General features: G+C 41.4%; 1 protein-coding gene and 1 long non-coding RNA gene across 6 annotated transcripts; one reads left to right on the top strand and one right to left on the bottom strand.

Annotated features, from left to right (window-relative positions):
• The first annotated feature begins 5,635 nt into the window (after positions 1-5,635).
• Positions 5,636-25,813, top strand: LOC124253318. Of its 5 annotated transcripts, none has more exons than XM_046687069.1 (4): positions 5,636-5,731; positions 22,649-22,729; positions 23,963-23,989; positions 25,489-25,813. In XM_046687069.1, exons 2-4 carry the CDS (start codon positions 22,663-22,665, stop codon positions 25,722-25,724), a joined length of 330 nt encoding a protein of 109 aa, XP_046543025.1. In that variant the 5' UTR covers positions 5,636-5,731; positions 22,649-22,662; the 3' UTR covers positions 25,725-25,813. The 5 variants fall into 5 exon arrangements, with proteins under 5 accessions (XP_046543025.1, XP_046543022.1, XP_046543026.1 ...); XM_046687066.1 differs by lacking the exon at positions 23,963-23,989 and adding an exon at positions 23,379-23,405 and having other exon boundaries at positions 5,637-5,731; XM_046687070.1 differs by lacking the exon at positions 5,636-5,731 and adding an exon at positions 7,223-7,338.
• Positions 25,154-25,482, bottom strand: LOC124253320. The gene is made up of 2 exons (XR_006892181.1): positions 25,362-25,482; positions 25,154-25,300 (listed from the first exon to the last, which is right to left on the bottom strand). It is a non-coding gene; the product is annotated as an uncharacterized LOC124253320 (long non-coding RNA).
• Positions 25,814-27,090: the final 1,277 nt, after the last annotated feature.

Genomic DNA, 27,090 nt, shown 5'->3' with positions numbered 1-27,090 from the left:
CGCTTAGTCGTATGTGCCATTCATTAACATTAACTTACGACTATCTTAGCGCTAAGAGAGCTTCGAAAATCTAGGCTCTGGTTATTACGACCACATGGGATCGATTCCAGTCGTGAGAATGGAGTGATGTGAGTTTCATGAATTCTATTTCTAAGCCGCTTTTAGGAATATTCCAGCACTATTACGGTGGAGGACACTAGATATGGGTTTCACCATGTAGGGAATCGAACCCGGGTCTTCGGCGTGACGAGCGAACGCTTTAACCACAAGGCTATCCCACCGCCCCGATCAGCCAGTGGACCTATAAACGTACCATGGATTGTGCATTTGTACATCCATCTCAGAAACGATCTATAAAACCGAACTATAAAAGGTTATTGCTCGACATTAGCATTTGTTCTTACTAAACAACGGATAATATTGGAAAGGATCCCGTTCTAACGAGGATGTTACGATCATTTGAACTAGACATAACTACGACATGGAATATGTGGGATGTCTTGTCGGGATTGTTACCAATCAGCCAATGGAACCTATGAAAAAAGCAATTCTTTCTCACCTTGCCTGGAAGACTGGTTTCCTTATGGCACTTGCCACAGAATCACGGATTTCAGAATTGCAAACCTTGAATGAGAGAATTTTACTTTACCCGACACTGAAATAGCATGCTTGCCCAACTACATGTCAAACGTGTTTTGGGGGTCAATGTGATCCTTGGCAGCTTGAAGATTGTGAACCGTGGTCCAAACTATTCCTAGACTTTCTGACAACCAATATAGACAGGTATAGTAGCAGGTGTGGTAGTTTAGTGATAGTAGTTACTGTTTGACCATACCATAGTAAATGCATGGACATTGTCCAGCTTGCTTTTATGAAATCTGTAATAATTAGCCTCTGAGTACTAATATAAACATATGAATATTAGCTAGAACATCAGAATTACATCTGGTGTAAAGGGCATTGTACCTCTTTGCAGTCAGTGCAATAATGCTTCTGAAACAATTTTGTGTCATGAGAAACGTGAATTGATTACATATTAGGTTTTCACTAAAACTGTTCAATATTTAGTCCTTCAGTTGATGCCCAGACAAGCTAGCCACCACACTGAAGATTTTTTCATAGGTTACAAGCTGTGATCTCTCATAACTTAATTTCCTTTGGACACCTTTAAACGTCAAACTGCTAGTAATTCGTGTGATAGCTTGAAAAAGACAAAGACGCCTGTAAATGGTAAATCATATATGTTTTACATGGTGTCTTTGTGTGTTATTGGTTCCTGCTACAAGGGTTGAGGAGTGCCTGATCTGGAAGAAAATACTTTGGAAGACAAATATAACTGAAAAATGGCAATGACTGTTTATGATAACATCTACTGTTCCTGCAATGTGTAGCTAGATATTTTGTTCTTTTTTGTATATTGAATCTGGCTAGATTATTCTGTACTTATATGGCTAGAACGCAAATAGTTATCCTTGGCCATTCATATATCTCCAGACTAAAGAGGTCAACAAAGAAGAAATCCATTTCAACTCGAGCAGTATTGAGTATTCCACATATTAACACGGTAAAACTAGACAAAGTTTTACCAATATTTATGACAGTATATATTATTGAAAACTGGACATGTACAGATTAACTGACCACGGTTCACAATCTTCAAGCTGCCAAGCGAGCACTGGCTGAAGCTGCTCTTCAAGCCACCCAGGATGCCACCCCATCCATATCATCTGTGACATCTCCTGTGGTTGACAACGATCAACTGGCCACCATCGCTGCTCTGTTGACAACACAACAGCAGCAACTTGACAAGTTGACTGCTCAGATGGCCCAAGTTCCCCAGAGGCAGAATGTCAACACATATGTCAACCGTGATCAGTCTCACCAGCCCAGAGTCAACACACGTCATTCTGCCCAGCCTCTGCAGCAAAAACAACGGCAGCAACAACAACGGCAACAACAACAACAGCGGAACAACTACAGACAAACCTGAGGTAATTGCCGGGGTTGTGGTAACGACTGCAGGTCTAGAGTTTCATGTCCATCCTCTAATCAGCAATGTAGCTATTGCAGTGGGTTATGTCGCCTACGATTGAATCAGCAATATGGCTTTGCGCCTGCTGGTAGGCCCTGGCCTATGAGCAGGCACACCTTAAGAGCCCCGAGGGGTAGAAACACGTCAAAATCTTCTCTCAGTAGGCATACCAGTACCTCGAAATCATCGAGTTTGTCCCATCAATCACAGATTAAGAATACAGTATATGTTACGATTGGTAATATTCGCTGTCATGCCTTAGTAGACACAGGTGCCACTCTGTCCGTTCTATCTCTCCCCACTTTGAAAAGGGCAGGTATTCCTCTGTCGTTGCATTTCTCCGATATTCTCCAGATCAGGAGAAGAGGGAGTGGAGGTTGTCTCCATAATGGTATCCACCGCTGAGATAGATGGGGATGGAGTGTCATAGAAAAACTGAATTTCGAGGGATTCAGGTTTTGTGTCGTGGTTGTCATTGACATCCATGGTCTGTATAGGAGGGTAGGTTCTCCTAGATAGTGCGTCAGCATTGGTGTTCACTCTACCAGGCCTGTGAACAATGTCATACGTGTACTCTTGCAGTTCAAGAGCCCATCTATGGAGACGGCTGGTAGTGTGCTTGATGCTCTGCAACCAGACTAAGGCCTTATGGTCCGTAATGATTTTGAAAGGTTTACTCGTGAGATAGATGCGGTTGCACTTGACTGCTTCTACCACAGCTAGACACTCCTGTTCACTGACGGTCCAGTTCTTTTCATATGAATTCAGAGATCTTCCCCCATATGCAATTGCTCGTTCCCTACCCTGGTCATCTAACTGGCCTAAAACATAGCCGATTGCTGATCCTGATGCATCTGTGGTGAGGATAAATGGTTTCTGCATATCAGGGTAGGCCAAGACAGGAGCCTGAACAAGACTTTGTTTCATTTGTTCAAATGCAGTTTGGCAAATGTCCGACCAGTGAAAGGGGGTATCTTTCTGTAAAAGGGCGTTTAGTGGTGCTGCTAGTTTGGAATAACCCTTGAGAAACTTTCTATAGTAATTGCACAATCCAAGAAAGCTGCGAAGGTGATGGATGTTTTTAGGAGGGGGAAAAGTACGAATAGCTTCTGTTTTAGATGGATCAGTTCTTATACCCTTTTTGGAGAGGATGTGGTCGAGGTAGAGAACTTCAGAACGAGCAAAGTTGCATTTATCTGGCTTCAGTTTCAGATTAGCTGATCTCAAGCGATCAAAAACTGCTTGTAAATGGGAAAGATGCTCTTTAAAAGTCTTGCTGTAAATCAAAATATCGTCCACATATACTAAGACATGCTTCCATGTCAAGCCTTGCAGGGCTCTTGCCATGACCATCTGAAATGTGGATGGAGCATTGCGTAGCCAAAAAGGCATAACACGCCACGTGTACAGGCCACTCTGCGTGACAAAGGATGCCTTGTGAGCTGTTTCAGAATCCATAGGAATTTGCCAGAACCCTTGCCAAATCAAGCGTGGAAAATATTTGAGCATGGGAATCACCAATAGCATCAAATGCATCTTCCAGACGAGGCAAAGGATAGGAAGCCGGAACGGTAATCTTATTCAATGATCTGTAATCTATGGCAAAACGGAACTCACCCGATTTCTTCTTGACTAAGACCACCGGACTCTGCCACGGGGACATGGAGGGTTCAATGAACCCAAGGTCGTGAACCAGTTGTCCTACCCTCCCGCAAGGTCATAGCAGTTGCCCAACCTGTCGATGTTGCCTTCATACATCCCTTGGAGGACAGACCCCCGCCTACATCTCCAGGTAAGCCTTCAAACCTAAACTTTGATCTCAGTAAGGCAGATCTGAATGATACTCAGAAATCAGACTTATCTAGACTCCTTAAAGCCAACAGGGATGTGTTTGCTGCTGACAAAACTGAACTTGGTGTTACTAACCTATATTCACATAGGATAGACACAGTACCCGGATTCTCCACCACCTATTAAAACGCGAGTTTTGGGGAATCAGCTCGCTTGGCAAGAGGTCTGCCCATACCAACCCACACACAACACAACACCTGAGTAAATAAACAAGGAGTTTATTACACAGCAGTCACTGAACGATTTGTGACTGTGTGTTGTCCCTGTTTTATACCTATTCCATTTATCTTAGATAATCCCATTTACTGATACACTGACGATAAAGTTGTTGTTGTGAACTTCAGTTGCTATATCTAAATCCTATTGCCTAACTCGACTGACGATCCGGTGCCAACTGCGCACTTAAGCTACTCTATCTTGACCGGATTATATGATAATTTTCATAAACGTATTGAAGACATCGGTGTTGATGGGTGAAGTTCACAGTGCATTTAATTAGCTTATTGCTATCAGCAGACCCGGACCAGATACTGGTTTCGGATGTTCATTATCAATGTGACCCTTGGCAGCTTGAAGATTGTGAACCGTGGTCAGTTAATCTGTACATGTCCAGTTTTCAATAATATATACTGTCATAAATATTGGTAAAACTTTGTCTAGTTTTACCGTGTTTATACACACATGTCTGTGGGAAGGGATGTGGAACAATTTCCACAATGGAGATGACTGCATGGCAGGCATTTCACCGAAATGCTGTAGTCCTCCAGAACGGTGCGAATGATTTTGATGCCACAGTGCTACCAGTCCTGAAGTTGCAGCTCGGCAGATTGTGCAGTTTGCTGTTATAGGTGTGATTGCACTTAGATACATACCGGTTCTTCAAACATTATGAATATTTTCAAAGGAAACTTTGGGGAAACATGCATCAAAATCCGATCAATGCACTGGAACAGTTTTCCCCAGGAAAGCTTAAATTTCTTTGGAGCAACTGAGTGGACCAAATCGTTTGTGAAAATGCCAAAATCACTCACATGAGTTGTTTCGGTTGGGAGCTTCTTCTGGCTAAAGCACACTCATTTGTGTAAACGAAACATTATTTCTTTACTTCTCAGTGGTTACTAGACTGAAACAATAGGCAAATAAATATTTCTTAAATTAAAAAGTGTGGTCTGCGGTCCTACACTAGGAAAACTTGAGGTTCCCGCGCACGCCAGGGGAAGATATCTCCAACGGATAGCGCTCGTGTAGACTACTAGGAAAAAAGACAACACAATGTTGTTGTCTTTTTAATATTTATTATTCTAGTTATTCTGCGGATCTGAAAATATTTTCAGGAAATAAAGCAATCAAGTGTTAGAGGTTGTATTATAAGAATTAAATAAACAGCCGACGACCGCATCAAGACGGAAGCTTTTCTTTAGAACTTTCTGTTTTCATTGTTGGTAGACACACATGTATATTACTTGTTATTTACAAAATTATTTGTAACAAAATGCAAATTGCAGTTACTACAATATCAAGCATACGAGATAATACATTGAAAACACAGCATTATATTTTCTACATCATTTAAGTCTTTCGCTTCGAAAGGCATTAACAAATCATTGTTTAAACACTAAGCAGTCACCTTCGTTTAACGCTCAGGGAATTATATCCACAAACCACAAAAAGGAAAACCTCCAGTCGTTTCTACAGGAGAGACAGCGGAAACATAACGAAAAACGCATACATGCAAGTCACCTGATGTGGCCTGCTTGCTGTGCCACGTGTCATGAAAATGACAGATAAAAGGGACCGCCCATGCTGCTCAAGCGTCAGATCGTCAGGAGCTTCCTAACTTCACAACAGGTAAAGTACGTTAACTCTCTAACTCGAATAAGAGGTTACAAATTTTAAAACTTTGCATGTCAATTTCTTGTGAAAAACCGATGATTTTGAAAGTTTTTGGATGACGTCTTGACATGATAACACTGGAAAACTATGATTTAAATTTTGCTGTATTTAACTATATTTAACTAATATTTCATTAAGTGTTATGATGCTGGAATTCAATTTATTCCTAACTGAACCTCTGTTAAACGTTTTCAAATTCTGAGAAACTAATCAAGCAATTTCTTTAATCAGAGTGAGTGAGTAAGTTTGGTTTTACGCCTCTTTTAGCAATATTCCAGCAATATCACGAACAATGACACCAGAATGGGCTTTACACATTGTGCCATGTGGGGAATCGAACCCGGGTCGTCGGCATGGCGAGCGATTTCTTAAACCACTAGGCTACCACACTGCACCCTTTAATCAAATGATATACAAAGACAAAAAATAAAATAAACAAATAATGCCGTACTGTATTGATATCAGCGTTACTATATCAATCAATAAAACATCAAAAGTAATAATGTTGTCGATAAAAAATAGTGTTTTCCAGTGCTATGCATATAAAACATATTCCTTCATGATAGCATCACTTCCTTGTGATAGTAAATCTTTCAGTGTAATGATACATCAATCACTATGACAGTATATCTCTCAATAGATCTACCAGCCTAATAGTAAATGAGAGTACTTGAGACTAAATCTGACTGCATGATAGTAACTCTTTCAGTTTCTTTTCAATAGCCTAATAGTATATCTCTTCGCTTGAAATTAAATCTCTTTGCATAATAGTACATATTGATGCTTTAATGTCATATTTCTGTATGATGTAGTAAATATATGAGTTTGATAGTAAATCTGTGCACGTAAAGGTACATCCAACTGCATGATTGTAACTTTTCCTGCTTGATTGTAAATCACTCGACTTAAGCGTAAATCGTTCTGCATTATAGATATCTCTCCGCTTGATAGTAAATCTCTGTGCAAATTTGTAAATATTCATGCTTTATTGTAATCTTTCTATATTGAGGTAGATCTTGACGCTTGATAGTAATTCTCTCTTCTTGAGAGTAAACCTCTCTGCATGACAGTACATCTCCCAGCATTGACTGTGAATCTCCCTACTTGAGAGCAAATCTTTCTGCACGATACTTAAAAACATTAATCTTTCTGATTGAAAGTAAATCTTTCTGGGTTACGGTAAATCTCTAAACATGGTTGTCAATGTCTCAACTTGAGGGTAATTCTTTCTGCATGATATCAAGTCTTAGTGCAAGAAAGTAAATATGTTTTGTATGATTTACAAGATGAATATGTAAATGTTACGGGCGATTGTCATATCATGGACATTAATTACTCAAAAAACTACAATTCTGACTGCGGTTCTCAATCAAATGCACTGACTTGGCAAATACCGTCCCTGTTGGTCATGAGTTGTCTCCTCTGAATAATCAATGCACCATGTGTCGCTGCCATTGATTCCTCACGGGCAATGAGCACGTGAACACGCACATGTGGCACCATCTGAAATATTAGCGTGATGTGCTTCTGTCGTCATTAGCTCCGGGTACAAGGACATAAAGGTAGGTTGTCTGGTATCTCTCGATATTTCTGTCAAAGCCGACCTTACTGATGCAATAACCAACTACGTCATACATATGTATTGACATCGAGCGACCATTGCTGCATATTTAATGTTGGGCTGATGGGTGAAATTTAACCTTCCAAAAGCTAGGCGTTATCAGCTGATAGCGTATTTGTTCATCTCGGCAAAACGTTTATACAATAATATTCTTGATTAATAAATTAAATATGTACATCATTTTCGAGTGTTTTTCTGGAAGAAGGGTTCCTGGCTTATCACATATTTTGGGGGCACTGGATGACAAGCACGTCGTACATTGAGATATAATTCATATATAATGTCTCTATATAGTTCTTTGAGACCTCGGGTTGCTGGGTGGCCGAGTGGATAAAGTTTTGGCTTGTCACGCCAGAGACCAGGGTTCGAATCCCCACGTTCTGTACACTTCAAGTGAGCCCAATAGTCACTTAGTCATTGTGAGTAGAACCTTGTATGTTTAGTACTTTCAGTTCTATGAGAATGCATCATTAACGGAGAATCACTTGTGTGAATGCATCAGTTTATATCGAACCCGTGTTTTCAGCGTGAAGAGCGAAAGCTTTAACCACTTGGCTACCCTACCGTTCCAGTTTCTACTTAGAGTGAGTGAGTTTACTTTTACGTCGCTTTTAGCAATATTCCAGCAATACCACGACAGGGGACATCAGAAATTGGGTTCACATATTGTACCCATATGGGGAATCGAACCCGGGTCTTCGGCAACTAACGCTTTAACCACTAGGCTACCCCACCGACCCTTCCACTTGGAAGTACAAGATATATGGCTATGATAAATAGGTAGAAGTCAACGTTTTCTAGGTGAATATTAAACATGGACATCCAGTGTATAAAGAAACGAACAGTACACCACAGGGAAGTCTTAAATTCGTCAATCGGGGTGAGGGCCATTCGTGACCAACTCGTGTTATTCCGAGACAAGCCGAATGGAGGTTACGGAAAGAGGCGAGTAGTGACGAATCGGTGAGGGCCTCTACATTCTTTAGAAACGCATATAACGTACACTTGTATCTCGAACAAGAACGAAATCGGCAGTTCCGAATGGATAATAATAATAACGGAAGTTATGGTTGTGAATAGCTTTACACCCCGCTCTTAACCAACCCTTTAAGGTCTTCTGTAATACATAATATCATTAGTGGCACCAAACATTAGAGAAAGAGGTCTCGGTGCTTTGAATGGTTGCGTGTCGTCATGACCAAATGGTGTCCGGTCGAATTTCGAATATCCACAGGCCGCTGTGATATAACCAGCCTGGTTCCCGGGGTCTGCTGCGCGAACGCTTCGATACTTACACCGGCAATGACCACCGAATGGCGGCCATCACTGCAGGGCGACATGCCATATATTTACTAAAGAAAAATCCAAGAACGGGTGGTTAGAATGTTTTCATAGTAGTGTCGAAGCGTTAGCGCAGCAGACCCCGGGATCAAGACTGCAATATAACTACAATACTGTTGATTGTGGCGAATATTGCTATGTAAAAAACTCAAATCTTTGAAGGGCATTTAGAAGTGGAATACATAAGAAAAGCAAGATTTATGGATGTCAACTTCTTTATTGTTTTAGCATATGCTTGCTCCTTCATCAGATGAAGGTGCAAGCATAGACTCCGAAACGTCGTGTTATTCACAATAAAGAAGTTGACATCCATAAATCTTGCTTTTAAAAACCTCAAGCAATGAAACAAACACAGGCTAGCCGAAGGATCCAGCTCAGCTGCAAGGGTCCGGATTGAAGGAGTCTGGTTAAACGAGATACTGCACCAACAAGAAATACTGATACATATCACTCAGCTTTTGCTAGATACTTTAAGATATGAGCGAGTGAGTTGGTGAGTGAGTGAGTGTGGTGTTACGCCGCTTTTAGCAGTATGCCAGTAATATCACACCAGGGGACACCAGAAATGGGCGTCACGCTTTATACCTATTTTCGGCACGACCGCGTCTTCCACGTGACGAATGCAGAGGTTTTATCCACTAGCATACCTTTATCATAATCATAGCATGATAATAATAATCATAAGAGGACCACAGAAAGATACAAAAAGTAATGTATGCAAGTACGCATCGTGTAGTTGCAGATGGTATACCGAGGTGTCACTATACAGGGTGTACGAAACTGACATTGCATGTGTTCGCTTTGTTGGTTGTTCACATGTTTACATACTGATCACAGTCACAGATTAATCTATAGTTATTGAACGATTAATGATCGTTCTGTTTGCACAGGTGTGGGTGGTCGATATGTCAGATATGCCATACACATCAGAATGTGTTCATTTGAAATGCTAGATTAACTTTGTGTTCGTTTATTTTATTTTGACGTTTAGTTTTCACTCGAGTTGTTTGTTTGTTTGTTTGTTTGTTTGTTTGTTTGTTTGTTTGTCTGGACAATGACAGCAACGGCTGTCCTTTCAAAATACAATCTGCGTAAGAACAATACGGAACATTACTACTAAGATAGATCGACCTGATGATATCCCTATACAAATAAAGTGCCGGTAAGGAATTAAAGAATGGAGGTTATATTTTCACACGTTGTGCAACGTCGTGATCTTGTATGTAAACACGTTTCAGGTTGTGCGACGTCGTTATCTTGTATGTAACACGTTACACGTTGTGCTACGTCGTGATCTGGTAGTAAACACGTTACACGTTGTGCGACATCGTGTTTTGATATCCGAATACATCTTACACGTTGTGCGACGTCGTGATCTGCTAGTAAACACGTTTCACGTTGTGCGACGTCGTGATCTTGCTCGTAAACATGTTTCACGTTGTGCGATGTCGTATACGTACGCCTTGTTGCGTGTGAACTATGTGATTATAACGATGATGATGCAAATAAAATAAAGTCAGGTGAGCTACACGTTAACGGACCAACTGTTTCATATTTACAATATTTATATGTTTCAGATAACAAATTAAAATATTAACATAAAGTTATTCTTTTGACAACAGCTTGTTATTACCACACCGTGACGCTATCTAGATAATGTTTCACAATAACTTATAAACTGTATTGGTCGTGATCTTGTATGTAAACACGTTACACGTTGTGCGCGTCGTAATGTTGCACGTAAACACGTTACACGTTCTTGATCTTGTATGTAAAGACGTTACACGTTGTGCGAAGTTGTGATCTTATATGGGAATACATCTTACACGTTTTGCGACGTCCGGATCTTATATGGGAATACATCTTACACGTTGTGCGACGTCGTGATCTTATATGGGAATACATCTTACACGTTATGCGACGTCGTGATATGGTAGTAAACACGTTTCACGTTATGCGACGTCGTGATATGGTAGTAAACACGTTTCACGTTATGCGACGTCATGATATGGTGGTGAACACGTTACATGTTGTGCGACGTCGTGATCTGGAAGTAAACACGTTACACGTTGTGCGACGTCGTGATCTGGTAGTAAACACGTTTCACGTTATGCGACGTCGTGATATGGTGGTGAACACGTTTCACGTTGTGCGACGACACGTTTCACGTTGTTATGCGACGTCGTGATATGGTAGTAAACACGTTTCACGTTGTGCGACGTCGTGATCTGATAGTAAACACGTTACACGTTGTGCGACGTCGTGATATGGTAGTGAACACGTTACACGTTATGCGACATCGTGATCTGGTAGTAAACACGTTTCACGTTGTGCGACGTCGTGATATGGTAGTAAACACGTGTCACGTTGTACAACGTGATATGGTAGTAAACACGTTTCACGTTGCGCAACGTCATGAAATGGTAGTGAACACGTTTCACGTTGTCTGATGTTGTGATATGGTAATGAACACGTTTCACGTTGTGTGACGTCGTCATATGGTAGTAAACACATTTCACGTTGTGCGACATCGTGATATGGTAGTAAACACGTTTCACGTTGTGCGACGTCGTGATATGGTAGTAAACACGTTTCATGTTGTGATCTGGTTATGAACACGTTACACTTTGTGCGACGTCGTCATCTGGTAGTTACCACGTTTCACGTTGTGCGATGTCGTGGTATGGTAGTGAACACGTTTCACGTTGTGCGACGTCGTGATCTGGTAGTAAGCACGTTACACGTTGTGCGACGTCGTGATATGGTAGTGAACACGTTACACGTTATGCGACATCGTGATCTGGTAGTAAACACGTTTCACGTTATGCAACGTCGTGATATGGAGTTTCAGGAAATTTTGTTCAGATTTTAACTGGTATTTAAACGATGTTTACCATCTTGACACTGTTGTTGGTATCACACAATCGTAAATGTGTATACACTAAAACCTCCACGCCACAGAATAATGCAATTAGTCTGGAATATCTGCCGATATTTTTACCGGTTTGTAAGGGAGGTAATCGCACATGGTTTTAGATGAATGACGTGAATTACAACCAATTTTGTTCATATTGCTTCGATATAGCCGTGTTTATATGTAACATTTAGGGAAAATAATTCTATTGTATGGTATTTGATGAACAAACAGTTTGTCACGTGTTGCTAAATATTATGACGGAACAAAGCCAGCCCAACGTTAGAGTCACAGACTAGAGTAGCTTCCCTTTGATAGAGGGCAGTTACTCTCGATGAATTGCGGCAAAAGTTGACCTCACACCACCGTCTAAAGGAGAAGGTTCAGTTTGACTATATTTATTGTTGTCAGACTGACTAATCACATTGTGGCGTAATTTACTAATTCAGGTGATGAAGAAGCACGTAGTAAGCACGTTACACGTTGTGCGACGTCGTGATATGGTAGTGAACACGTTACACGTTATGCGACATCGTGATCTGGTAGTAAACACGTTTCACGTTATGCAACGTCGTGATATGGTGGTGAACACGTTTCACGTTGTGCGACGTCGTGATCTGGTAGTAAACACGTTACACGTTATGTGACGTCGTGATATTGTAGTTAACACATTTCACGTTGTGCAACGTCATGATATGGTAGTAAACACGTTTCACGTTGTCTGATGTTGTGATATGGTAGTAAACACGTTTCACGTTGTGCGACGTCGTGATCTGGTAGTGAGCACGTTACACGTTGTGCGAAGTCGTGATGTGGTAGTGAACACGTTACACGTTGTGCGACGTCGTGATATGGTAGTAAACACGTTTCACGTTGTGCGACGTCGTGATATGGTAGTAAACACGTTTCACGTTGTGCAACGTGATATGGTAGTAAACACGTTTCACGTTGTGCAACGTCATGAAATGGTAGTGAACACGTTTCACGTTGTCTGATGTTGTGATATGGTAATGAACACGTTTCACGTTGTGTGACGTCGTCATATGGTAGTAAACACGTTTCACGTTGTGCGACATCGTGATATGGTAGTAAACACGTTACACGTTGTGCGACGTCGTGATATGGTAGTAAACGTTTCATGTTGTTTCATGTTGTGATCTGGTTATGAACACGTTACACTTTGTGCGACGTCGTCATCTGGTAGTTACCACGTTTCACGTTGTGCGATGTCGTGGTATGGTAGTGGAACACGTTTCACGTTGTGCGGCGTCGTCGTCTGGTAGTAAGCACGCGTTACGTTGTCGCGACGTGCGACACGTCGTGATATGGTAGTGAATACGTTACACGTTATGCGACATCGTGATCTGGTAGTAAACACGTTTCACGTTATGCAACGTCGTGATATGGTGGTGAACACGTTTCACGTTGTGCGACGTCGTGATCTGGTAGTAAACACGCTACACATTATGTGACGTCGTGATATTGGTAGTTAACACATTTCACGTTGTGCAACGTCATGATATGGTAGTAAACACGTTTCACGTTGTCTGATGTTGTGATATGGTAGTAAACACGTTTCCACGTTGTCGACGTCGTGATCTGATAGTGAGCACGTTACACGTTGTGCGAAATGTCGTGATGTGGTAGTGAACACGTTACACGCGTGCGACGTCGTGATATGGTAGTAAACACGTTTCACGTTGTGCGACGTCGTGATATGGTAGTAAACACGTTTCACGTTGTGCAACGTGATATGGTAGTAAACACGTTTCACGTTGTGCAACGTCATGAAATGGTAGTGAACACGTTTCACGCTGTCTGATGTTGTGATATGGTAATGAACACGTTTCACGCTATTGTGTGCGACGCCGCATATGGTAGTAAACACGTTTCACGTTGTGCGACATCGTGATATGGTAGTAAACACGTTACACGTTGTGCGACGTCGTGATATGGTAGTAAACACGTTTCATGTTGTGATCTGGTTATGAACACGTTACACTTTGTGCGACGTCGTCATCTGGTAGTTACCACGTTTCACGTTGTGCGATGTCGTGGTATGGTAGTGAACACGTTTCACGTTGTGCGACGTCGTGATCTGGTAGTAAGCACGTTACACGTTGTGCGACGTCGTGATATGGTAGTGAACACGTTACACGTTATGCGACATCGTGATCTGGTAGTAAACACGTTTCACGTTATGCAACGTCGTGATATGGTGGTGAACACGTTTCACGTTGTGCGACGTCGTGATCTGGTAGTAAACACGTTACACGTTATGTGACGTCGTGATATTGTAGTTAACACATTTCACGTTGTGCAACGTCATGATATGGTAGTAAACACGTTTCACGTTGTCTGATGTTGTGATATGGTAGTAAACACGTTCACGCCAGCGACGTCGTGATCTGATAGTGAACACGCTACGTTGTGCGTTAGCGTTGTCGCGATGATGGTAGTGAACACGTTACACGCCATGCGACGTCGTGATATGGTAGTAAACACGTTTCACGTTGCGCGACGTCGTGATATGGTAGTAAAACACGTTTCACGTTGTGCAACGTGATATGGTAGTAAACACGTTTCACGTTGTGCAACGTCATGAAATGGTAGTGAACACGTTTCACGCGTTGTCTGATGTTGTGATATGGTAATGAACACGTTTCACGTTGTGCGTGACGTCGCCATATGGTAGTAAACACGTTTCACGTTATGCGACATCGTGATATGGTAGTAAACACGCTTACACGCCAGCGCGGCGTCGTGATATGGTAGTAAACACGTTTCATGTTGTGATCTGGTTATGAACACGTTACACTTTGTGCGAACGTCGTCATCTGGTAGTTACCACGCTTCACGCAGCGCGATGTCGTGGGTATGGTAGTGAACACGCTTTCACGTTGTGCGACGCCGTGATCTGGTAAACGTAAGCACGTTACACGCCAGCGCACGTCGCGGATATGGTAGTGAACACGCTACACGCTATGCGACATCGTGATCTGGTAGTAAACACGCTTCACGCTATGCAACGTCGCGATATGGTGGTGAACACGCTTCACGCCAGCGCGACGTCGCGATCTGGTAGTAAACACGTTACACGCTATGTGACGCCGCGGATATTGTAGTTAACACATTTCACGCTGTGCAACGTCATGATATGGTAGTAAACACGTTTCACGTTGTCTGATGTTGTGATATGGTAGTAAACACGTTTCACGTTGTGTAAAACGCGACGTCGTGATCTGGTAGTGAACACGCTACACGCCAGCGACGTCGTGGATGTGGTAGTGAACACGTTACACGCCAGCGACGTCGCGATATGGTAGTAAACACGTTTCACGTTGTGCGACGTCGTGATATGGTAGTAAACACGTTTCACGTTGTGCAACGTGATATGGTAGTAAACACGTTTCACGTTGTGCAACGTCATGAAATGGTAGTGAACACGTTTCACGTTGTCTGATGTTGTGATATGGTAATGAACACGTTTCACGTTGTGTGACGTCGTCATATGGTAGTAAACACGTTTCACGTTGTGCGACATCGTGATATGGTAGTAAACACGTTACACGTTGTGCGACGTCGTGATATGGTAGTAAACACGTTTCATGTTGTGCGACATCGTCATATGGTAGTAAACACGTTTCACGTTGTGCAACGTGATATGGTAGTAAACACGTTTCACGTTGTGCAACGTCATGAAATGGTAGTGAACACGTTTCACGTTGTCTGATGTTGTGATATGGTAATGAACACGTTTCACGTTGTGTGACGTCGTCATATGGTAGTAAACACGTTTCACGTTGTGCGACATCGTGATATGGTAGTAAACACGTTTCACGTTGTGCGACGTCGTGATATGGTAGTAAACACGTTTCACGTTGTGCGACGTCGTCATATGGTAGTAAACACGTTTCACGTTGTGCGACATCGTGATATGGTAGTAAACACGTTTCACGTTGTGCGACATCGTGATATGGTAGTAAACACGTTTCATGTTGTGCGACGTCGTGATATGGTAGTAAACACGTTTCACGTTGTGCAACGTCGTCATATGGTAGTGAACACGTTTCACGTTGTGCGACGTCGTCATATGGTAGTAGACACGTTTCACTTTGTGCGACATCGTGATATGGTAGTAAACACGTTTCACGTTGTGCAACGTCGTGATCTGGTAGTAAACACGTTACACGTTGTGCAACGTCGTGATCTGGTAGTGAACACGTTTCACGTTGTGCAACGTCATGATATGGTAGTAAACACGTTTCACGTTGTGCGACGTCGTGATATGGTAATGAACACGTTACACGTTGTCTGATGTCGTGATATGGTAGTGAACACGTTTCACGTTGTGCGACGTCGTGATCTCGTAATGAACACGTTACACGTTGAGCGAAGTCGTCATATGGTAGTAAACACGTTTCACGTTGTGCGACGTCGTCATATGGTAGTAAACACGTTTCACGTTGTGAGACGTCGTGATATGGTAGTAAACACGTTTCACGTTGTGCAACGTCGTCATATGGTAGTGAACACGTTTCACGTTGTGCAACGTTGTGATCTGGTAGTAAACACGTTTCACGTTGTGCAACGTCGTTATATGGTAGTAAACACGTTTCACGTTGTGCAACGTCGTGATATGGTAGTAAACACGTTTCATGTTGTGTGACGTCGTGATCTGGTAGTAAACACATTTCACGTTGTGTGATGTCGTGATATGGTAGTAAACACGTTTCCCGTTGTGCGACGTCGTGATCTGGTAGTAAACACGTTACACGTTATGCGAAGTCGTGATATGGTAGTAAACACGTTACACGTTGTGCGACGCCGTGATCTGGTAGTGAACACGTTTCACTTTGTGCGACGTGATATGGTAGTAAACACGTTTCACGTTGTGCGACGTCGTGACCTGGTAGTAAACACGTTTCATGTCGTGCGACGTCGTGATATTGTAGTGAACACATTTCACGTTGTGCAACGTTATTGGTAGTGAACACGTTTCATGTTGTGTGACGTCGTGATCTTGTATGCTCGATGCTCATGATGTTGATCACTGGATTTTCTGGTCAAGACTCGTTTATTTACAGACCGCCGACATATAGCTAGAATATTGCTGAGTGCGGCGTAAAACTAAACTCACTCACTCAACCTGTTATAGTACTTACCCATATATTTGTGATACCCAAACTATAAACGCACACTGTTATGCTGCTTATGTGTACAATGCTACAAAACGTATTTGAAAACTGCTACTACCCTTATGCGTCAAATGTAGCTCCCAGAGTAAAGACTTCTGCTGCACTTCATTTATCAATTTCATTATCACTGGCCAAATGAGACATTGTCAGCTTCCATTGTATTACTACCGCATCCAACAAATTATAACAAGGTGTTTTAGATTGGACTTTTTTAGAGTTTCAGGGAAATTTTGTTTCACAATCTAATTCTGTCGTTTATGCATGGATCCGTGAACGTCAACAGCCTGTTTTACTAGGTATCTGTGTCTATTGAATGTTACAGACGGATACGCAAGATCAGACGCAGAGTAGTGTATTTCAGATTTTAACTGGTATTTAAACGATGTTTACCATCTTGACACTGTTGTTGGTATCACACAATCGTAAATGTGTATACACTAAAACCTCCACGCCACAGAATAATGCAATTAGTCTGGAATATCTGCCGATATTTTTACCGGTTTGTAAGGGAGGTAATCGCACATGGTTTTAGATGAATGACGTGAATTACAACCAATTTTGTTCATATTGCTTCGATATAGCCGTGTTTATGTAACATTTAGGGAAAATAATTCTATTGTATGGTATTTGATGAACAAACAGTTTGTCACGTGTTGCTAAATATTATGACGGAACAAAGCCAGCCCAACGTTAGGAGTCACAGACTAGAGTAGCTTCCCTTTGATAGAGGGCAGTTACTCTCGATGAATTGCGGCAAAAGTTGACCTCACACCACCGTCTAAAGGAGAAGGTTCAGTTTGACTATATTTATTGTTGTCAGACTGACTAATCACATTGTGGCGTAATTTACTAATTCAGGAAACCGTGCAATGTTTATAGATATAAATGCATGTGTTTAGTGATGAATAGTAACAATCACATTACGTGATGAAGAAGCTATCACTCTCCACGGGGATTAGGGGTGGTGAAAATAGACGGTATGTATGTTGCTTTTAATAGAATGTTTATACTTATTATAAGATATATCATGTACATACTTACGCACGCACATACACATGCACAGATACATACAGACACACAGACAGATAAACAGACGGACACACACACAGCTAAACAGACACACATATACAGGCACACACACACACACACACACACACACACACACACACACACACACTCACATCTATATAAAGCAATCCTATCTTAAGCACACGCGATCATCCGAGTTTTTTCAATGTCTGCAACTCGCCTCGTTCTCGTGCGAGTAAATCGTCCGAAAATCTATGAACCGGCGATATATTTATTTTTTCATGTCAGGTTAAAACAAGCCAGCTTAATAACCTCCGTAAACTTACTTTGGTTTAAATGCTTTGGCTCATTATGAATACCATGCGCGCATTGATATATTACTATATACATTCAACAATGCCTGCAAATGCGCGAATTAACAAAGATGTGATATTTTAGCAGCTAAATAATCAATCAAAGCTATAGACCTAATGTCCCCGGGGTGTTACACGACAAGTTAAACATGTTGAGGTCGACAATGGATTTGAACACGTAGACGATGTCGTTCATAACGCAGTCTGCTACACGTGGAGGTATCGGATTGGAACTGACATGTACATGTATTGACTCCCGAACCTGATGAAATATCTGACTCACATAACGATAACTCACTATACTGCACGAAGCACGGTAAGAGACGGTGTGCGTAACACTGTGGGGTCGAGAAAAATTATTGTTTGATATTTTGATATTATAGGTGAGATAACTTGATAAACTTATGTTTATGTTGCTAGAAAATATTTGTACGATGTAAATAAGTAGAGGGTATGCCATTTAACTTTTTTACCAGTGATGTTTCGCATGAGTAAACTGGGTTTCAGAAGAATCCATTAGCAATGGCTTGCACAAGGAGCTGATTGACACTGTGACTTATATAGCCTAGCCCTACTTCAGATGTCATCGTAACAGCTGGTAACAGTTAATATATGACAATCTATTACCATCACATTTGTTTCGAGCTGTTTCAAATTTATAACAGACTTTCTACCAATGTATGAATATATCTACCTTTATATTGTTTTAATATTGTTGTTTACACAGGGACATGTTCATTTAATAGACGTCGTGTAATTATTTTATATTTCGAAAAACGTTCTGTTAGTTGTTAATTTGATAATTGAAACATCGTTTTGACTATTTTGTATAGAATCTTGATAGAGCAGTTATCCTGTTAAAATGGATACGGGCAATTTTAAAGAATTTTTTAATACTCTAATATTTGATAACTCTGGTAGGGGCTAAGTATTTAGAAGTTTAAGGTATTTTTATCTTCTAGGAAAAAAATATTTTATTGCTTCCATTTTACGTACGGCAAAACAGAGGTAAAAATCAAGGATGAACATTTGCCCCGTAACACTATTGCGGTTGTGCGTGTATACTTATGCGAATGTGACGTAAGGTTTGTTTTGTTTGTTTGTTGTTTAGCGCCATACTCAGCAATATTACAGTTATATTGTAAATAATCGAGTCTGGACCAGACAATTCAGTGATCAACATCATGAGCATTAATCTTCTCAATTGGGGTCACGTTAAAGAATGTTGAGTGATTGACTTCCAAAGTACCAGGGCCTAGATTTTCGAAGTTGTCTTAGCGCTAAGATAGTCGTAAGTTAATGTTAATGTATGGCACTTACGACTACCTTAGCGCTAAGAGAGCTTCGAAACTCAAGGCCCAGGCTAGCTATTCTCGAAACGTTCGTAGCCTGCGAACTTCTTAAGCCCATTCTTAATACATTGGCTACGACCAAAGTTAAGAATTCTTAGGGCTACAAACGTTTCGAGAATAAGGGCTCAGATTTCCTAATTGACAAGGTTCAAAACATGTCTGAAGACAAACATTTGAAGCATCTTGCTCTATATTATATTTTCAGTTGTTCACTAAATTCTTGCACTGGTTACCAGTTCCTGAAGCGTCTTCGTAACTTCCGTTTTAATGACGGAGGCCCTCGTGTGGTATTGTAGCTTCGATGTCATATATTACTAAAAGAGTATAATGATAGATTATGCTCGTGAAAGAATCACATAACACTATTAATAGTATGTGTATATTGTTTCTTGAGTGGTATTGTATCTTCGATGTCATATATTACTAAAACATATAATATGCATTATACTCGTGAAAGAATCACATGCCACTATTCTTTGTATATAATGCCGTCCCTTGTGTATTATCGTATCTTCGATGTCATTTCATGTATTACTAAAACAATAATATATGTGTTATTGTTGTGAACAAAGTCACATAACACTACTCCTGGTATGTCCATTTCGTCTCTTGTGTGTTCTCGTGTCTTCGATGTCATATCATTACTAAAAAAATCAATGATAAAGCAAAGAATTACATGATACAGTCTCTGTTCCTTGTCGATATTTTCACCGCTCTTCTGCCCAGGGTTCCTTTTGTTAAAGGCACTATATCACACCACACTTCTCTTAAAATAAGTAATGCATTTCTTTCAATAATACTATCAGTCCTCAAGGAATCTACCTTATAACTTATTCCAAAAAAATTACGCATTTAGATTACAATATTAAATTACAAAGTTCGAATGAATAATGCAACGTTGCATCAATTCGACTCTCGGGCCTCTACAGGTCGAAAATTAGTTATGTCCCTTGGAGCGCTCTTTAAGAATATCCTCCGCACAACTTGTGACTGAAACCAGGCCCCGATTTCTCGAAACAAACTTAAGTTTTTACTCAAATGTCAAACTGAGTTTTACAATTTGAAACAGCTGAATTTTTAACTCAACAGCATTTTTAAGTAAAAATGCCCAAACAAAGAAAGTAATGTGTTCACCAAACTCAAATTGTCTACTATGTTAGAGTGTAATATCGATTTCAGTTCATTCTGGAAAATGCATTCTCCTGCGTTTTCTCAGATTTGAATAAAAACTCTAAGTAAAAACTCAGACTTAAGTTCGTTTCGAGAAATCGGTGCCAGTTCGGCAAACACCGACAACACCGAGTGCGACAGTTTTCGATGTAAATATTTACATTCCATATATGGCAAGTGTTCTCTGTTTGGAAGCTGCTCGCCTCAAAGTTTCAATTATCGATTTCAGGCAAGGCGTAAGGGATAATAAGTCTTGTATTGTATATATAGGGAGCTGAGTGCATATGTCCCAATTTATAATATAGGCCAAAATATGATCGAAAATGTGTGACATTGTGCCTTTAAGAAAAGCCAGTCTTCTTACTGAGTCTGTTAACGAATGATAAAACATGTAGTTTTATTTCATTGTTGAGTCTGGACATATACTTGGTTATTGCTTGGTTATATTTACAAGAAAAATATTATAAATATTTACTAGATAAACAGTATTAAACTAGGGGCTATTTATACCATGGTTGTGACATTCCATCTGCAGAGTTGATTTTAGCAATAAGTCAGTGACTGCTCTCAAGAAGCATACTGCGTTTGTTTGCAAACAAAGAAAAAGTTTGGTCACGTGATATGGAAATCAGCTTGCGGTACTTGTTTAATGTTCAGTCATCACTGATCTGATTTTAGTCTGAAAAGTACAGTGATATTCAGATTGTTTTTCACTTGTATTATCATATAAGTATAGATTTTAAAAACTAAATACGCATTTTTAATCTTTATATGCATTAAAGCCGATCTGACAACATTGACCTAAGGTTATCTGCGATATCCTTTCCAATCAGTCCGATTACCCCCAAATGAGTTGGAATCATAAAAACTTAACGCACACAGGTGCTGAATGTGTGAAATCCGGTATGTTGTTGAAGGTACATATAGGTGTGTGTCAGTATAATCATGACAATGTTGTACTTCCTCAATGGCAGATGTCGCCTGACATATTGTGGTTACAACAACAGCTTGACACTTTTACGCCTGGGGCGTGACTCAATCTGTTTCCGAGCAAACCGGTTTGTTTGGCACATGATATATTTTCCTCTTTAACATGAGAGCGGTTTCAGTTTCAGAGAGAGAAACATGGGGGAGACAGATGGGATGAGAGAGACATTGGGGTTAGGGGGAGAGACATTGGGGGGAATGAGACAGAGGAGGAGATACATTGGGAAGAGAGGGGAAAGAGAGACACGCATTGGGGATATAGGGGAAAGTGGAGAGGGAGGGAGAGAGAGTGGAGGTGGAGAGAAAGAGAGGGGAAGAGGAGAGAGATTGAGAGAAAGAGGAGGAGAGAGATGGGAGAGAGAGATATAGGAGGAGAGGAGGGAGGAGATGGCGGAGAGAGGGGAGAGAGGAGAGAGAGGGAAAGAGGCGGGAGAGAGATGAGGAGAGAGAGGAGAGAGGGGAGGAGAGAGGAGAGAGAATATTAGGGGAGAGAGGGGAAGAGGAGAGGGATGGGAAAGAGAAAGATTGGGGATGAGGAGAGAGAGAGAGGGGAAGAGGAGGAGGCAGACAAAGGGGAGGAAGAGGAGAGATATAGAAGGAAAGCGGAGAGAGAGAGTGAAAAGAGAGGTGAGAGAGAGAGAGAGGAGAAAGAGGAGAGGGAGAGGAGGAAGAAGAGAGAGAGAGGGAAAGCGGGAAGAGGAGAGAGAGATGGGAGGGAAAGAGGAGAGGGAGAGAGAAAGATTGGGGAGAGAGTGGAGGGGAGACGAGAGAGAAAGAGAGGGGAAGAGGAGAGATAAATAGAGGGAAAAGAGGAGCGAGAGAGAGGAGAGTGATTGAAAACAATATGAACGCTCAATATGCAAGGTGTTTTTGCATTACTTATTAATGCTCTTTTTGTGTTTTGTAGAGAACCAGAACAAGATGAACACCCTGAGTGTATGGGTGACTGTAGGACTGGTGTGTATGCTGATGTGCCACACACTGGCAGGTGAGTCATCTCGACAAACACTGAGCATCAGTCTTCCACCAATAATTGTCAATAAATTCAACTGAGATTCATTCAAACGTTTATCTGAAAAATTATACCTGAGGAAGTAGGTTTTGGAAATTCCAATAAATAATTGCTGCACTGGTAATATCAACAACATAGTGCTGTTGTTAGGATCGACTTTCAATATCGAAGTTCAATAGTGAAAAAGATAACTGACGCGCAAAAGAAATCCCTAAAAATCTCTTCCATGGACAGGATGTCTTCGTATCCATGAAAAGTAGCAGTGGCTTTAATCTCCAGGTGATACGAGTTACCTCCCTTGACCTTTCCCCCGAGTGGAAGTTTGATTGGTTCAAGGGCGGATAATCTGCGATCGCAATAACCACGGGAATGGCCCAAGTGTTTGAAGTTTTATATATTTGGGAGCCCTACAGTTCAGTGTTTGCACAGTGTTGAAAATTTTACGCAATGTTATGATTTTAGTTGATATCCTCCTTAGGGATTTCAACACTTTTTGTGTAGGGGGAACTTCGAAGGTCTCTAAATTGTGCAATTTGTTTTTTCCCATCATGCAAAAAACTTTTATTCTGCTCTCCTGAGCTGACTAAAATGTTTGGTTGTAATAAACATGGCTCTATTTGTTTAGGGGACTCTGCTGACGGTAAATCCAAAGGTTCGCTCTTTTCCCACTCAGCATGTACCTTCACTCTTGTCTTTTTTCCTGCTCTTGCATGACACAACTTTAGCCTTTCAGTTCTGTGTCAAGACGTGAGTGGCGACCCGCGTTGACTTTAATATCTGTATATTTGGAAGATCAATATCAAAATTCCAGGAAATGTCTGGAAATAGTGGACTTTTCACTGTACATTGACTTTGTACGAAAAAACATTAATAAGACGTGAGTGACGACCCTGGTTGACTTGGTTGACACAATGTCATGTCATCGGATCTCAGTTGGGTAGATCGATGCTCATGCTATTGATCACTGGATTGTACGTCTGGTCCAGACTGGATTATTTACAGACTGCCTTCATATATATTGCTGAGTATGACGTAAAACAACACACTATCGATTATAAGATGCAATGGCTTTAGTCTCTAGCATTTGTGTAAGAGGGAGCTGTGTAAATTGTGCGAAACTATTTTTTTCATCATGCATGAAACTTATATTCTGCTCTCCTGAGCTGACTAAAATGTTTGGTTGTAATAAACATGGCTTTATTTGTTAAGGGGACTCTGCTGACGGTAAATCCAAAGGTTCGCTCTTTTCCCACTCAGCATGTATCTTCACTCTTGTCTTTTTTCCAGCTCTTGCATGTCACAACTTTAGCCGTTCAGATCTCTGTCAAGACATGAGTTTGCCCTTGTAGATCCGGGTTAGAATGTATCTTTATCCACCCATGCTTGTCGTAAGAGGCGACTAACGGGATTGGGTGGTCAGGTTCATTGACTTGTTTAACACATATCATATCATGATGTTGATCACTGGATTGTCTGGACCAGACTCGGTTGTTCACAGATTGCCTTCTTATAGCTGGAATAGTGCTTAGTCTGGGTTAAAGCTAAAATTAAAACACACTATCCATTAAAACTTGCAGTGGCTTTAGTCTCTAGGCGACTAAATGGTGGGGTGGTCGGGATCGCTCTCTTCGTTGACACGTCATCGCACCTCATTTACGTAGATCGATGTTCATGCTGTTGATAACTAGATCGGTAGTGAATGAGCCCAAGTTATTTATCAATACAGAATCACACCCTGACGGATGAGGGTGTGTTTGTGAGGATAGTGATTGTGGCATTGCAGTGATTGGTGGTGAATGAGTAGCTATTTATCACAGAATCAGTGAGTTGTCGTAGCGGTGATTAGTAGTAGTAGTAGTGCCAGTAGTAGCAGCAGTAGTAGTAGCAGCAGCAGTAGTAGTAGTAGTAGTAGTAGTTTAGTAGTAGTAGTAGTAGCAGTAGTAGCCAGTAGTAGCAGCAGTAGTAGTAGTAGTAGTAGTAGTAGCAGTAGTAGTAGTAGTAGTGGCAGTAGTAGTAGTAGTAGTAGTAGTAGCAGTTAGTAGTAGCAGTAGTGGTAGTAGTAGTAGTAGTAGTAGTACTTTAGTAGTAGCAGCAGTAGTAGTAGTAGTAGTTAGTAGTAGTAGCAGTAGTAGTAGTAGTGGTAGTGCTAAGTAGTAGCAGTAGCAGCAGTAGTAAGTAGTAGTAGTAGTAGTAGCAGTAGTAGTACTTAGTAGTAGTAGTAGTAGTACTAAGTAGTAACAGTAGTAGTAGTAGTACTTAGTAGTAGCAGCAGTAGTAGAAGCAGTAGAGGTAGCAATAGTAGAAGTAGCTCTAGCAGCATTAGTAGTGGTGGTTGCAATAATGGGAGTATTAGTAGCAGTAGTAGTAGTAGTAGTAGTAGTAGTAGTAGTGGTGGTGGTGGTTGTAGGAAATAATTCAAGTTACGGAATAGATTCAGTAGTTCTGGTGGTAGTAGTAGTAGTAGTAGTAGTAGTAGTAGCACCTGCTGATGTAGTAGTAGTACATGAGCAGTAGTAGTAGTAGCACCTGCTGATGTAGTAGTAGCACCTGCTGAAGTTTAGTAGTAGCACCTGTGGATGTAGTATTAGCACCTGCTGAAGTGTAGCACCTGCTGATGTAGTAGTAGCACCTGCTGAAGTAGTAGTAGCACCTGCTGATGTAGTAGTAGTTTACAGACAGTATAGTTCTGTATCGTTAACACTGAACACTATACGTGGCGTTCCACCCTGTTGCAGGGCCAACTGATTGTTTACCTGAAAGTGATCCAGGATGTCGCAACGCAACCAACAAAGCCGAGCTGAACGGTGTCAGGTACTGCTGTCCCCGTGGAGCTGGGTCCATATCGACAAGCTCCTCGAATATCAACGGTGTCCAGAAAGATTCGTGTAAATGTGGGGGCCGGGTCAAAATGCCGGAGATGCCCAAGTTCGACTGGTCCAGTTTCGACAACCCATTTTACTGGAAAATCTAATAAATAAACTTTCCGTTTTACCCGATGTCTAACATAGTTTAGCATTGAGATGTATTATTTGTCAGTCTGAATAAACACTGTGAATTGTTGCTCGTGTTTTGAATGACACCTGGTGCTGTAGCCCAGTATTGTAATGTTAGTTCTGTGCCAAGTGTATCCGTGAAGATCCGGGTTAGAATTGGTCTTCAGCAACCCATGCTTGTCCCCATCCGTGAAGATCCGGGTTAGAATTGGTCTTCAGCAACCCATGCTTGTCCCATCCGTGAAGATCCGGGTTAGAATTGGTCTTCAGCAACCCATGCTTGTCGTAAGAGGCGACTAACGGGATCGGGTGATCATGACTTGGTTGAACATGTTATCGTACCCCAATTGCGCAGATCGATGCTCTGATGTCACTGGATTGTCTGGTCCAGACTCGATTATATACAGACAGGCGCCATACAGCTGGAATATTGCTGAGTGTGGCGTTAAACAATAAACAATCGGTGAGAAGAGAAGGCGATGCTGCAAGTTAAATCTCAAAATCAACCAAGAGTCATTCCCATAATTAGCCGATACACCAAGGGGATATTTCATCTATCTCGATGCAATGTTAAAAGTAGATGATAAAAGGACTTGAAACGGACCTAACATATTCATAAAATAGCATCCGTGTAAGGTCTGTCTTACACTTCTATACCCCAAAGCTATGCCTGTTATGCAGGGTGTACAGACCGCCTCCGTGGTGTAGTGGGTAGAGCGTCCGCCTGGAGAGCGGAAGGTCGCGGGTTCGATCCCCGACCGCGTCATACCAAAAGACGTTAAAATATGGTACTTGTTGGTCCCTGTCTGGCGCTCGGCATTAATGGGTACAACAAGGACTGGTCGGCTCGGAGTCAGTAAAATGTGTCTGACTGGGGTATTTATGCTTCACTGCGGCATGGTATCTCAGTGGGCTAGCACTATAAAACCAGCTTAAGTCTGGGCTAGTACATACACTCGCATGCACGTCCTCATATGAGCGAAATATTCTCAAGTACGACGTAAAACCCAATTTCACCTCACCTCACCTATGCAGGGTGTACAGCTTCACAAATGCTGGCGCCATGTTCATGAACAACAGACCCGTCATGTGTGCACAAGTAACACCGAAAGAAGCGTCTTCAGTCTCTAGCCTCCGGTTTCGGAACACTTCTGGTCAAGACAGACCAAAGACAGATGAAAGAATTCTTTCGTAAATATCATGGTATTTCAAACACCTACACTGTCACTGACAGGGTCTTGGTACTATATGAAAGCATCCTTTAGTATATACTCATGCCAATAATGGTTGTCACCCCTCCCCACCCCAACCCCCACACACCTCACCCCACCCACACCCCTCTCC

Source organism: Haliotis rubra, unplaced genomic scaffold (assembly GCF_003918875.1).
Source record: "Haliotis rubra isolate DU_JTF1 unplaced genomic scaffold, ASM391887v1 Scf539, whole genome shotgun sequence".
NCBI classification, from domain to species: Eukaryota; Metazoa; Mollusca; class Gastropoda; order Lepetellida; family Haliotidae; genus Haliotis; species Haliotis rubra.
Note: the sequence above shows the minus strand (reverse complement) of the source record. Positions and strands in the feature narration are given on the sequence as shown.

What these genes read in the sequence shown, in the direction of transcription:
- LOC124253318 (XM_046687069.1), top strand. Translation starts at nt 22,663, where the DNA reads ATGAACACCCTGAGTGTATGGGTGACTGTAGGACTGGTGTGTATGCTG. An exon ending in GATGTGCCACACACTGGCAG is followed by an intron (nt 22,730 to 23,962) that starts GTGAGTCATCTC and finishes TTATTTGTTAAG; the next exon opens with GGGACTCTGCTGACGGTAAA. An exon ending in TGCTGACGGTAAATCCAAAG is followed by an intron (nt 23,990 to 25,488) that starts GTTCGCTCTTTT and finishes ACCCTGTTGCAG; the next exon opens with GGCCAACTGATTGTTTACCT.